This window comes from Canis lupus, chromosome 1, assembly GCF_011100685.1.
Source record: "Canis lupus familiaris isolate Mischka breed German Shepherd chromosome 1, alternate assembly UU_Cfam_GSD_1.0, whole genome shotgun sequence".
Classification (NCBI taxonomy): domain Eukaryota; kingdom Metazoa; phylum Chordata; class Mammalia; order Carnivora; family Canidae; genus Canis; species Canis lupus.
Window position 1 is genome coordinate 108,764,920 of NC_049222.1, and position 14,598 is coordinate 108,779,517.

The 14,598-nt window shown below is 42.6% G+C and overlaps 1 protein-coding gene across 1 annotated transcript; it reads right to left on the minus strand.

Moving 5' to 3' along the window:
- Positions 1-2,131: 2,131 nt before the first annotated feature.
- LOC119869994 (MARCKS-related protein-like) lies at positions 2,132-3,311 on the minus strand. The gene is given in 2 exon segments (XM_038525648.1): positions 2,132-2,813; positions 2,816-3,311. Coding segments are annotated over 2 exon segments (597 nt in total). The 5' UTR covers positions 3,243-3,311; the 3' UTR covers positions 2,132-2,643.
- Positions 3,312-14,598: the final 11,287 nt, after the last annotated feature.

Sequence of the window (14,598 nt, forward strand, 5' to 3'; positions counted from 1 at the left end):
GTTTCATTTTTTCCTCTCTTCCCCTATTATTCTGTTTTGTTTCTTAAACTCCACATGAGTTAGATCATACAATTGTCTTTCTCTGTTTGAGTTATTTCACTTAGCATAATATCCTCTAATTCTACCCACATCATTGCATATAGCAAGATTTCATTTTTTGATGGCTGAGTAGTATTCCATTGTGTACACAACTTCATCATCCATTTATCTTTTAATGGACATGTGGGCTCTTTCCATAGTTTGGCTATTGTAGATGTTGCTGCTATAAACATTGGGATGCAGGTTCCCCTTTGGATCACCACATTTGTATCTTTGGGGCAAATACCCGGTAGTGCAATTGCTGGGTCGTAGGGAAGCTCTATTTTCAACTTTTTGAGGAAACTTCCTACTGTTTTCCAAAGTGGCTGCACCATCTTGCATTCCCACCAACAGTGTATGAGGGTTTCCATTTCTCCACATCCTCACCAACATGTGTTGTTTCTTGACTTGTTAAAATTAGCCATTCTGACTGGTGTGAGGTATTGTGGTTGTGATTTGTATTTCTCTGATGCCAAGTGGTGTTAAGCATTTTGTCATGTGCCTGTTGGCAATTTGTATGTCTTCTGAGAAATGTCTGTTCATGTCTTCTGCCCATTTTTTGACTGGATTATTTGTTCTTTAGGTTTTGATTTTGATATGTTCTTTATAGATTTTGGATATTAGCTTTTATCTGATACATTATTTGCCAATATTCTTCTCCCATTCTGTAGGTTGCCTTTTGGTTTTGTTGAGTCTTTCCTTTGTTGTACCAAAGCTTTTTATCCTTATCAAGTCCCAATAGTTCATTTTTGCTTTTGTTTTTCTATACTTTGGAGATGTATCTAGCAAGGCATTGCTGCAGCCAAGGTTACAGAGGTTGCTGCCCATGTTCTTCTCTAGGAAGTTTTTTTTTTTTTTACATTTTAAAATTTAAATTCAATTTGCCAGCATATAGTATAACACCCAGTGCTTATCCCATCAAGTGCCTTCCTCGGTGCCCATCACCCAATTACCCCACCCCCCCTTCTCTAGGATTTTGATGGATTCCTGTCTCACATTTGGGTCTTTCATACATCTTGAGTCTATTTTTGTGTATGGTGTGAGGAAATGGTTCAGTTTTATTTTTCTACATGTAGCTACCCAATTTTTCCAACAGCAGTTGTTGAAGAGACTATGTTTTTTCCATTGGATATTCTTTCCTGCTTTGTTGAAGATTAGTTGACCATAGCATTGAGGGTCTATTTCTGGATTCTCTATTTTGTTCCATTGATCTATGTGTCTGTTTTTGTACCAGTACCATATTGTCTTGATGATCACAGCTTTGTAATAGAGCTTAAAGTCCAGAATTGAGATGCCACCAGTTTGGGGTTTCTTTTTCAACATTCCTTTGGCTAGTCGAGGTCTTTTCTGGTTCCATACAAATTTTAGGATTATTTGTTCTAATTCTGTGAAATAAGTTGATGGTATTTTGAGAGTGATTGCATTGAATGTACATATGTTAAAGACATTTTAACAATATTTGTTCTAATACATTACCATAGAATGTTTTTCCATTTATTTGTATCTTCCTTAATTTTTTCATCAATGTTCTATAGTTTTCTGAGTACAGATCCTTTGCCCCTTTGGTTAGGTTTATTCCTAGGTATCTTATGGTTTTTGGTCCAGTTGTCAATGGGATTGACCCTTAATTTCTCTTCTGCCTCATTGTTAGTGTATAGAAATGCAACTGATTTCTGTGCATTGATTTTATATCTTGCCACTCTACTGAATTCCGGTATGAGTTCTAGTAATCTTGAGGTGGAGTCTTTTGGGTTTTCCATATAGAATATCATGTCATCTGCAAAGAGTGAAAGTTTCACTTCTTCTTAGCTGATTTGGATGCCTTTTATTTCTTTTTGTTGTGTGATTCCTGAGGCTAGGACTTCTTGTAGTAATGTTGAATAACAGTAGTGCATGTGGACATCCCTGTTGTGTTCCTGACTTTAGGGGAAAAGCTCTCAGTTTTTCCCCATTGAGAAGGATATTCACTGTGGGCTTTTTATTTTATTTTATTTTTATTTATTTATTTATTTATTTATTTATTTATTTATTTATTTATTTATTTTTTTGGAGGTTTGAACTTGAGTAAGACATTTATAAAAACCTAGACAGGGGCAGTGTCCTCCCCAGCCCAGGTGCCACTAGGCACAGCACAAGAGACTAAAAACTCAACAGAGGGGAAGGCTGGACACTCGGGTTTGGGAGTGTAGGCACCCCACATCTGGCTCAGGGATTTGGGGAGTAAACAAAACCTACTTGGAAAAGAACTGGGGAAGAAAACCAGCAATTGCCTTCTGCAGGGGTAGGGGCAGGAGAGGTAGGGCCAGGGGCAGGAACATATTTCACATCACTAACCTAACTCGGGAAACTGCAAGGGACCATCTTCAGCTGGCCTTAAGAGGAAGGCCAGATGGATGATGGGAGAATCCACAGGAGGGAAAAGGAGAGGGAACGTGGCTGGGAGGGGGCAACAGCCCCTTCCTTTCTGGGCACAGGAAGGCAGCCAGGGCACCAGGTCCAGGGAGTGACCTCACAAGGACAGCACAGTTTTTGCAGCTTAGAGATCACCCACCTGCCCCCACCCAGCTACTCATTCTGCTCGCCGGCAGGTGTAGGGCCACTCTCCGGCCCCGAGGGAGTGGACGGCTCTGCAGCCTGGGGCCCTGCCTCTTCCTCTGTGTCTCCTCCCTTGGAGGCAGCACTAGCCTCTGCCCCCTTGGCCTGGGGCTCCTGGCTCTCAGGGGTGGCGGCAGCCTTCCTTCCTGGGCTGTGCCTTCCTCGCCGCAGGCACGGATCTCGCCCTGCTCCTGCTCTTCCTCTGTGGGTGAGGAGGCAGAGGAATCACCCCCACCCTCCTTCCGATTTCTCTTGAAGGACAGACCACTCAATTTGAAAGGCTTCTTGAAAGAGAATTTCTTCTTCTTCTTGGGGGTCTCCTTGGCGGGGGCATCCCCCTTGACCTCAGCGCCCTGGCTAGGGGGTGCTGGCTCGATGCCATCGCCAGTGGCCCCGGCTGCCTCCTCTGTTCCGTTCACGGGGGGCGACTCCCCTTCACCCTTGGGGGATAAGTCTCCATTGCTTTTCACGTGGCCATTCTCCTGTCCGTTGGCCTTAGCAGGGGAAGCGCCTGCTGCCTCCTCGGCGGTCACGTCGCCCCGGGGAGCCTTGGAGCTCTGGCTGCCCATGATGGGGGGGGGGGTCTGCTGGGGGGCGCCCGGGGCGGCCCCGGGCTCGCGCCGCAGGGGATAGTTCGGCCGGGTCGGCCTGGCCGGCGGAGCGGTGGGGCTCGCGCCTGAGGGGGAGGGGTATGGGGGGAACCGAGCTGCACCCCCTCTCGGCACCCGACCCGCTAGCTACGCCCGCCACCGCTCTGCTCCGCGCCAGAATGCCCTGTGGGCTTTTTATATATGGCTTTTATGCTATTGGGGTATGTTCCCTCTATCCCTACACTGTGAAGAGTTTTAATCAATAAAGGGGTGCTGTACTTTGTCAAATGCTTTTTCTGCATCTATTGAGAGTATCATATGATTCTTGTCATTTGTTTTATTAATGTAGTTTATCACATTAACTGATTTGCAGATGGTTAACCACCCTTGCAGCCCATAAATCCCAAATGATCATTGTGCATAATCCTTTTAATATCCAGTTGGATCCTTAGTATTTTGGTGAGAATTTTTGCATCCATGTTTACCAGGGATTTTGGTCTGTAATTCTCCATTTTGGTGGGATCTTTGTCTGGTTTTGGAACTAAGATAATGCTGCCTTCATAGAGATTGGAAGTTTTCCTTCCATTTCTATTTCTTGAAAGAGCTTCTTAAGAATAAACATTAATTCTTCTTTAAATGTTTGGTAGAAATCCTCTGGGAAGCCATCTGGCCCAGGACTCTTGTTTATTGAGAGTTTTTTTTTTTTTTTTTTTTTTTTTTTTTTTTCTGCTTCAATTTACTTGCTGGCTATAGGTCTGTTCAGATTTTCTATTTCTTCCAATTTCAGTTTTGGTATTTTATACATCTTTAAGAATAGATCCATTTTATCCAGATTGCCTAATTTTTGGCATATAGTTGCTCATGATATGTTCTTGTAATTGTTTGTATTTCTCCCATGTTGGTTGTGATCTCTCCTCTTTCATTCATGATTTTATTTATTCAGGTCTTTTTTCTTTTTGATAAGTCTGGCCAGGGGTTTATCAATCTTATTAACTCTTTCAAAGAATCAGCTCTTAGTTTCATTGATCTGTTCTACTCTTCTTGTGGTTTCTATTTCATTGATTCCTGCTCTAAACTATATTTCTTTTCTCCTGCTCAGTTTAGGCTTTATTTGCTGTTCTTTCTCCAGCTCCTATAGGTGTAAGGTTAGGTTGTGCTTGAGACCTTTCTTGGTTCTTGGTAAAGGCTTGTGTTGCTATATACTTCCCTCTTAGGACCACCTTTGCATCCTAAAGGCTTTGAACTTTCATTTTCATTTATTTCCATGAATTTTTAAAATTTTCTTTAATTTCCTAGTTGACCCATTCATTTGTTAGTAGGATGCTCTTTAGCCTCCGTGTATTTGAGTTCTTTCCAAATTTCCTCTTGTGATTGAGCTCCAATTTGAAAGCATCATGGTCTGAAAATATTCAGAGAATGATCCCAGTCTTTTGTACCAGTTGAGATCCAGTATGTGATCTGTGACCCAGTATGTGATCTATTCTGGAGAATGTTCCATGTGCACTTGAGAAGAATGTGCATTCTGCTGCTTTAGGAGGAATGCTCTGAATATATCTGTGAAGCCCATCTGGTCCAATGTGTCATTCAAAGCCCTTGTTTCCTTGTTGATCTGCTTAGTTTATCTGTCCATTGCCATGAGTGGGGTGTTTAAATCCCCTACTATTATTGTATTACTATCAATGTGTTTCTTTAATTTTGTTATTAATTGGCTTATATAACTGGCTGCTTCCATGTTAGGGACATAAATCTTTACAATTGTGAGATCTTCTTTTTTTAAGATTTTATTTCATTTCATTTATTTTCATTTCATTTATTTATTTCATTCATAGAGATGCAGGCAGAGACACAGGCAGAGGGAGAAGCAGGCAGAGGGAGAAGCAGGATCCACGCAGGGAGCCCGACGTGGGACTCGATCCCGGGTCTCCAGGATCACACCCCGGGCTGTAGGCGGTGCTAAACTGCTGCACCACTGGGGCTGCCCCAATTATGAGATCTTCTTGTTGGATAGACCCTTTAATTATGATATAGTGTCCTTCCATCTCTTATTACAGAGAGATGGTTTAAAATCTAATTTGTCTGATATAAGAATTACTACACTAGCTTTCTTTTGACATCCATTAGCATAATAAATGGTTTCCCACCCCCTCACTTTAAATCTAGTGATTTCTTTGGGTCTAAAATGAGTCTCTTGCAGATAGCATATTGATGGGTCTTGCTTTTTATCTAATCTGATATTTTGTCTTTTGATTGGGGCATTTAGCCCATTTATATTCAGACTAACTATTGAAAGATATAAATTTAGGGGCACCTGGGTGCCTCAGTGGTTGAGCATCTGCCTTCAGCTCAGGTCGTGATCCCAGGGTCCTGGGACTGAGTCCTGCATCAGGCTTCCTGCAGGGAGCCTGCGTCTCCCTCTGCCTATGTCTCTGCCTCTCTCCCTGTGTGTCTCTCATGAATAAATAAATAAAATATATATTTTAAAAAAGATGAATTTAGTGCCATTTCATTACCTAAAAAGTCACTGTTTCTGTATATTGTCTCAGTTCCTTTTTGGTCTATGTTATTTTGGGGCTCTCCCTTCCCTTAAAGGCTCCCTTTTATTTTTTATTTTTTTAAAGATTTATTTATTTATTCAGAGGAGAGAGAGAGAGAGAGAGGTAGAGACACAGACAGAGGGAGAAGCAGGCTCCATGCAGGAAGCCTGACGTGGGACTCGTTCCCGGGTCTCCAGGATCATGCCCTAGGCTGCAGGCGGTGCTAAGCCTCTGCGCCACCGGGGCTGCCCCTAAAGGCTCCCTTTTAATATTTCTTGTAGGACTGGTTTGGTAATCACAAATTCTTTTAGTTTCTGTTTATTCTGAAAACTCTTTATATCTTCTTCTATTTTGAATGACATCATAGCTGGATAAAGTATTCCTGGCTGCATATTTTTCTCATTTAACACCCTGAATATATATCATGGCAGTCCTTTCTGCCCTGCCACGTGTCTATGGATAGGTCTGCTGCCAGCCTTATGTTTCTACCCTTGTAGGTTATAGACCTCTTGTCCTGATCTACTTTCAGGATTTTCTTTGTCTCTGAGATTTACAAGTTTCACTGTTATATGTTGAGGTGTTGACCTATTTTTATTGATTTTAAGGGGTGTTCTCTGTGCCTCCTCTATTTGGATGCCTATTTCCTTCCCCAGATTAGGGAAGTTCTCACCTAGAGTTTGCTCTAATGTAACTTCTGTCCCTCTCTCTTTTGTCTTCTTCTGGGATTCCAATTATTCTAATATTGTTTCGCCTTATGGTATCACTTATCTCTCAAATTCGCCCCTCATGATCCAGTAGTTGTTTATCTCTCTTTTTCTCAGCATCTTTACTCTCCATCATTTTGTCTTCTACATCACTAATTCTCTCTTCTGCCTCATTTATCCTAGCTGTTAGAACCTCCATTTTTGGGATCCCTGGGTGGCGCAGCGGTTTAGCGCTTGCCTTTGGCCCAGGGCGCGATCCTGGAGACCCGGGATCGAATCCCACATCGGGCTCCTGGTGCATGGAGCCTGCTTCTCCCTCTGCCTGTGTCTCTGCCTCTCTCTCTCTCTCTGTGACTATCATAAATAAATAAAAATTAAAAAAAAAAGAACCTCCATTTTTTATTGGATCTCATTAATAGCCTTTTTTATTTCCACTTGACTAGATTTTTAGTTCTTTTATTTCTTGAGAAAGGGATTCTCTAGTGTCTTCTATGCTTTTTTTGAGCCCTGCTACTATCTTTATAATCATTATTCTGAACTCTAGTGCTGATATGTTACTTATGTCCATACTGATTAAGTCCCTGGCAGTCAGTACTGCCTCTTGTTTTCTTTTTTGAGGTGAGTTTTTCCAACTTGTCCTTTTACCAGAGAAGAATAGATGGACAAGGGCACAAAATACTAAAATGGCGACAATGACCCCTAAACAAATCAGAAGCTCAAAACTTAAAAAAATATATATATAGAGAGAGAATATAATCAGACAAGTGAACAGAATTGAGCAATACACTGGACTCTGTGTATTTTGATCCACTTGTTAGAAAACTAGATCCCAAAATTGTAACAAAAAAATTTATATGAACAAAAACTTAAATACAATGAAAGGATAGAATGTAACTGTAAAAATGGAAATTAAAAGACAAAAAAATGGAATATAAACAGAGAGGTGAACAGAACAGAGGATTACACTACATCCGGAGTGTATTTTGGTCAGTTTGTTAGAAGAAACTACACTTCAAAATTGTAAAGAAAGAAAAACATAGATATAAAAATAAAATTAAATACATTGAAAGGATAGAATGTAACTATAAAGATAAAAATTTAAAAATCTTTAACAAAACAGAAAAAAAGAGAAAGAGAAAAGTGAATACGACCAGACTGATGAGGAGAATAGAGCCATAAACTACATTTTGGGTGTATTTGGTCTGTTAGAAGAAACTGCATCCCAAAATTAGAAATATGAAAGAAATAGAAAGAAAGAAATTAGAAAATAAGAAAGAAAAACATATATATGTTAAGTTTTTTAGTAACTAGACGGAAATGAGACCGCCAAGGCAAACGAGGGTCCAAGAACAGATTTTATTGCAGGCACCCTCGGGCAAGGTTCCACGACTCACCGGGGAAAGAGAGTGAGTCGAGGAAGTCGCCCCAAGACAAGGTGGTCGGGGGTTTACATAACGTTGTAAGGCAGAACGGTTTCCTATTGGTTGGCTCATATGCAAAGGAAGGATTGCAATCCAACCAGTCAGAGTGACCCTCACTATGCAAAGGAAGGATTGCAATTCGGCCAGTCAAAGGTGACTTCCTCCTCTGGGGTTTGAAGGGCATTGGGTTCGGTTGGGGAAGTCCAAAGGAGTGGTGTAAGGGTCTGCTCAAGCTGTCAGCAGGTCATTGGTCTATTGGCGTCCCAAGTGGAGGTGGTGACAGGAACCTCAGCCATTTTGGCGTATCCGCCATCTTGAGGAGTTTCCCTTCCCGCCTGGCCCCAACAATATATAGAAGATAGAATTAAATACAATTAAATGGTAGAATGTAAATGTAAAAATGAAAATTAAAAAAATAATAATAAAGAGTTGATAAGGGGCATCCCTGGTGGCTCAGCGGTTTAGCGCTGCCTTCAGTCCAGGGCCTGATCCTGGAGTCCCGGGATCAAGTCCCACCTCAGGCTCCCTGCATGGAGCCTGCTTCTCCCTCTGCCTGTGTCTCTGCCTCTCTCTCTCTCTGTCTCTCATGAATAAATAAAATCTTTAAGAAATATAAAAAATAAAAAAAAATTAAAAAAGAGTTTTGATAAAACAAGAAATTGGTTGAAAAGGAGAGAAAAAATTAAAATTATGGGACTGAAGAATTTTGGGGGAAAGAAACCCACTATGAATTATATACATTGTATTCCTGTAGCCCTGGAGTTTTGCAGTTCTCGAGGTTTGGTGAACTTGGTCTTGGCTGGATGTTCTTGCTGACCTGGGGGAGGGGCATGTGTTGATTCTCAGGTATCTTTGCCCCTGGCGGGACTGCACCGCCCTTGCCAGGGGGCAGGCTAAGTAAGCTTCTCAGGATTGCTTTATGTGGCTTTTCCCTGAAGGCTTTCTAGGCAGCCTTAGGGGATGAGAGTGAAAATGGAAGCCTCCCAATCTCCAGCCCTGGAGCTGAAAGCTCAGGAAGGTGGGGTGGGGGGGCCCATGCCTCAGCTCTGCCCTTGGGAAAAGCAGTCCATCACTCCCATTTCCCTGGTCCCCATCCGCACCCCGTGTTCACTGAGCCTGGGACTGAGCGTTTCTATCTCAGGCATGACCTGGTTCCAGTCTCCAAATCCTGCAGACTCCTGTGGGTCGCTCCCACGCCGCTCCTCCCTGGGGAGGAAGGGGACATCTCTCGAGTTCTGCCACTTGCTGGGCTCCTGCTCAGAGAGTGGTGGCATCGACTGTGCCCCAGTTCCAGTTTATGGCCACCCTGAGCTGAAAGCCCACTCCCGGACCCGCTGATTGCAGCTGTTTCCCTGCTCTGATGCCTGAGAGCTCTGCCCCACTCAGGCACCTCTGGTCTTCCTGTGATCCTGAGGATCCTGAGACCACCCTGTCCCATCTAAGACTCGGCCCCTGCTCTGCTGCCCGAGCACCTTTCAGGCAGGGATGTCCCTCACCAGAGTAGGCTTCTAAAATTTCCAATTGTGCACTCCGCTGCTCTATCATTTTCTGGTAGCCAGCTGATGGAGGAGGCTCCCTCCCCTCCAATGTTTATCTTCCCCCATATTGTCCTATTGCCTCCGATGCACTTCTCTGCACCTCCCACTTTGTAGAAAATGTGGAGGCCTAGAAAAATCAAGGCCATTCCACCTAAAGTTTAGCATTAGCACAAGTACAGCCATCTTAGGCCCCTGTGAATAAGAGCTGAACTTTACAGGAAAAACCGCAGAATGTCCTCAGCAGAGAATCCCCTATCAGAAAGACAACAGAGCCCACGCCCGTGGTAGAAAGTCCCATATTAGAATGAGAGCAGAGCTCAATGCCCTTGAAAGCCCCATATCAGAATGTAAACAGAACTTGAGAAATTCCTCCACCTCTTCTGAAAATCCCCTAGACCAGCCTATAAAAAACCCAGCTGTAACCCACTTCAGGGTCCAAGTCCCTGCCCCTCTGTGTCGGCTATATTTGGACCCAAGCTCGAGCTTGCAAATAAACCCTCTGTGTGCTAGCTTCGGTGTTGGCTCCTTGGTGGTTTCTCGAATACGTAATCTTGGGCACAACAGAAAATGAGCACTTTTCTCTGTAGTTTACTTAGAGCTCCAGTTGAGTTCGTGGGTGTTCAGAATGATTTAATAGCTATATAGCTGAATTCCTAGGATCTGAGGAAACTAAGGTCTCCTACTCCTCTGCTATCTTGGACTCTCTTCCTGTATCCTAATACCTTAACCTCAAGAAGATCTGAAGAGAGTAGGAATATCCATACGAAATGGTTTTCTTAAGGCAGGTTGAAAGAAATTCCTATTTCATCCATTGACACATTTCTTTTCTCTGTGTTTATGATTGACAGGGTCCAGGGTGACCAGTTCTCCTGAGTAATGTGAGAAGCAATTCCAGTCAACGTTATATCTGAGGTATCACCTGCTAACAATTAAGCCAGGAAGGCTTACAGAAACTCTCTTTTGAGGACTTTCATGACATTCACAAGTTGTTTTTTTTTTTTTTAATATTCTGTGTCTTTAGCGTTTTATCTATTGCTATTTTTTTAAAGATTTATTTATTCATTCATGACACACACACACACACACACAGATGCAGAGACACAGGCTGAGGGAGAAGTAGGCTCCTCGCAGGGAGCCCAGTTCAGAACTCGATCCCAGATCCAGGATCATAATCTGAGCCAAAGGCAGGCACCCAACCGCTGAGCCACCCAGGTGTCCCATCTATTGCTATTTATACTGGAATGATGAAGTCCTCTTGATGGAGTACAGGTCAGAAGTGGAAGCAAATGCAAGTGCTGGCAAGAAACCCATTTGCCTCTGGTGTATTGGCTGGTACCAGGAATGGGTACATTGGGCTTTCATGGAACAGCTCCATGAAACACAGAGATAGAGTATGCATTACTGGTCTCCACAGAAGCTGTAAGAGGGAAAAGGAGGAACATTCAGCTGATTCTGAGAGAGACCCTCCTGGCTAAGCATGTCACAAAAATAAGCAGGTCCTGCCATCAGATCCTCCCATTTTATACCCATCCCAGCTGCCTTTGGATCAGTGTTTGCATGACGTAACTATTGCTATCCTTTGACTTTGAACCTCGTTATTTCATTATATTTGAAGTGAGCTCATGGGAGACAGAATACAGTTGGGTCAGTTTTTTTTTTTTTTTTTAAGCTTCTATTTACTTATTCATGAGAGACACAGAGAGAGAGAGAGGCAGGCTCCATGTTGGGAGCCCGACGTGGGACTCAATCTCGGGTCTCCAGGATCACACCCGGGGCCGAAAGCGGCACTAAAGCTCTGAGCCACCGGGGCTGCCCTTGTTTTTGTTTTAAGATTTTATTTATTTATTCATGAGAGACACAGAGAGAGAGGCAGAGACACAGGCAGAGGGAGAAGCAGGCTCCATGTTGGGAGCCCGACGTGGGACTCAATCCCGGGTCTCCAGGATCACGCCCTGGGCTGAAGGTGGCACTAAACCACTGGGCCACCAGGGCTGCCCTGTTTTTGTTTTCTTAGCCCACTTTGACAATCTGCTTTAAGTGGTGTGTTCAGCCATTTACATTTAACATAATTCTCGAAAGATTAGGATTTAGCCTAGGTCAGCCATTTTAGTACTTGTTTTCTGTTTCTTCCCTTTGTGCTGTATGCCTGTCTTTCCTTTCTTGGCTTTTCCATGGGTTACTTGAAGAGTTTTTAGCATTCCACCTTAATTTATCTACTGTGTTTTCCACAATATGTGGTTGTGTATTTTTTAGTGATTGAGTTACAGATAAAAGGATACACACTGAATGCATTAGTGTTACTATCCATACTGTACTAATTATAGTGGAATCTAGAAACCTTAGCACCATTTTGGCCATGGTACCTTCTATGACTGGGTTGTTTTGAGACTATGTCTCTCTATATAATAAGGTCCCAAAAGGAAAAATGTTTTATATGTTTTTTACTTTCTTTTGTTTTTTGTTTTTGTCTTTCTTTTGTTTTTAAGATTTTATTTCTTTATTTTAGAAAGAGATACAGAAAGCATAAACGGGTGGAGGGGCCAAAGGGGAGGGAGAGAGAGTCTCAAGCAGCCTCATCGCTGAGCTCAGAGCTTGTGGCAGGGCTCGATCTCATCATCCTGAGATCATGAACTGAGCTGAAATCAAGAGTTGGATGCTTGACTGAGCCACTCATGCATCCCTGGTTTTTACACTCAATTGCTGAATATATTTTAAGAGCCCATGAGGAGTATTATTTACGATATATGCCCATATATTTACCATTTCTGATGCTCTAAAATTTTTTAAAAGATTTTATTTATTCATGAGATACAGAGAGAGAGAGACAGACAGAGACACAGGCAGAGGGAGAAGCAGGCTCCACGCAGGGAGCCCGATGCAAGACTTGATCCCGGAACTCCAGGATCATGCCCTGGGCTGAAGGCAGGCGCTAAACTGCTGAGCCACACAGGGATCCCCTGATGCTCTAAAATTTTTAAAAATATTTTATTTTTTTGACAGAGAGTGTGGGATAGCACAAGCAGGGGGAGGAGCAGGCAGAAGGAGAGGAAGAAGCAGGTTCCCCACCAAGCAGGGAGCCTGACATGGGGCTTGATCTAGGACCCTGAGATCAGGACCAGAGCCAAAGGCAGATACTTAACCCACTGAGCTACCTAGGTACCCCTGCTTTCTGTTTCCATGGGATGTGATTTTTGTTTTTTTGCTCATAGGTCAAATTTGTATTGCGTTCACGTGGAACTCATTGCTCTTCATGGTACGTATGTACACCTTCTTGACTCCGTCTCCCCTGAAAAAGCCCACAGACTTCATTTTCATACACCTGACATTAGTCAATGTCTTCATTCACCATCATGTTCAGGTTGATTCCAAATGTCATGTCATCATTTGGAATGAGTAATTTCCCAGACGATGTTGAGTGTAAGGCAATGTTGTACACATACAGAGTCTCTCAGCATCTTCCCATCAGTATGACCTCTCTCCTGAGTGCCTTACAGGCCATCACTATCAGTTCCAGTAATTCTAGATGGGTGTGGCTGAAATCTAAAATCTCTACATGCAGGGCACCTGGGTGGCTCAGTGGCTGAGCATCCGCTTTTGGCTAAGGTTGTGCTCCTGGGGTCCTAGGATGGAGTTCCACATCAGGCTCCCACAGGGAGCCTGCTTCTTCCTCTGCCTATGTCTCTGCCTCTCTCTCTGTGTTTCTCATGAATAAAATCTTTAAAAAAAAATCTCTACATGCAATTTCCCCTCTTTCCTTTCTTTCTGGATCAAAACATGCTCATATATATCCAAATCATTGGAAGCTTACAAGCCAATACCAATTTCAGTACTGTTGGGTTTGGACATTATCAAGGATACTGTCAAACTAAGCAGAATAAACCTCACTATCCAATGGCATTAATAAGTGTCATGGTGATTTGAGATCTGCTGTTGTGGTCCTCATGGTGTGGTCCGGCATCCATATGGTGAATCTCTTGTGCAGACACCACAAGAGAGCCCAGCATGTTCACAGCCCCAGCCTCTCTTCCCAGCCACCTCCTGAAATCAAAGCCACCCACAGTGCACTTTTGCTGGTAAGTTGCTTTGTGTTCTTTTACTGTTCAGGCAACTGCCTTACCATCTATTTGACTTCTGGACCTGAGGAAAACCCAAGACTGGAGAGAATTGCTGGAAGTATTTCATCATGCTACCTAACCATCTGCCCTCTTGTGCTAATGGAAAGTAATAAAATTATTTCCAAATTTATTTCTGCCCTTTCAAAGGTGAGAATTACCTCTTCTCAAAGAGCATTCAGTGACTCACCTGATACCCCACCACTTCTTTCCAATGCAGAGGAATCTACATTATCATTTATCTGAGGAAACAAATGCCATGACATCAGAAATGTTTTTAGTTTAATTTTGAATTGTTATTTTTTAAATGATTATACTTTGGGAAAGCATTATCAATACTTAGCTAGTCTGATAAATTATTTCAAGGTATTGGATGAACCTGCAGAAGTGTACATGCAATATGTAGCCTTGTATTGATTATAAAATTATGCAAAGCAATGTAGGATGTATTTTCATAGGAAAATGTACATATTGGCAAGACTGAAGGAAAACATAAAAATGAGACATATAATTCAGGATAGTGGTCACTTGTGTTACATTTTAAAGATCTGATTGGCTTTATTGAATGATTTGTGAATCTGGCAGCAATCTATCCAGCAAAAAAAAAAAAAAAAAAAAAAAAAAAGGAGCTCAAAAGGGCTACAGAAAGGAAATGGTTTCAAAGTGAGGAAAGGCAGGTGATTATTAGCCATGGATGCATTGTTTTAGGCAAGGTTGTCCTTCTAAGGGAAATGGGGTCTATTGGTGGACTGGTCACTTCCTTGTGATTACTGGCCAGGACACCCACGTTGGCTGGCTAAAATTCATATTTCTGGGAGAAGCTCAAGCTAGAGTTAGGTTAGGTGTTAAGTCTTGGTGGGGTTTAGTCTAAGTGACTCCATTGGAGCCTACTGTCTCCTTTGTAATGCTCTATGGGCTATGGGAAGAGTACACCTAGGGCCTTGTCAGCATTTGTAATGTTTTAAATCCTAAACAGTTCTGGGATGTAGGTTATTGCTTGATTGTTTATATGTTTTTAAAAAGATT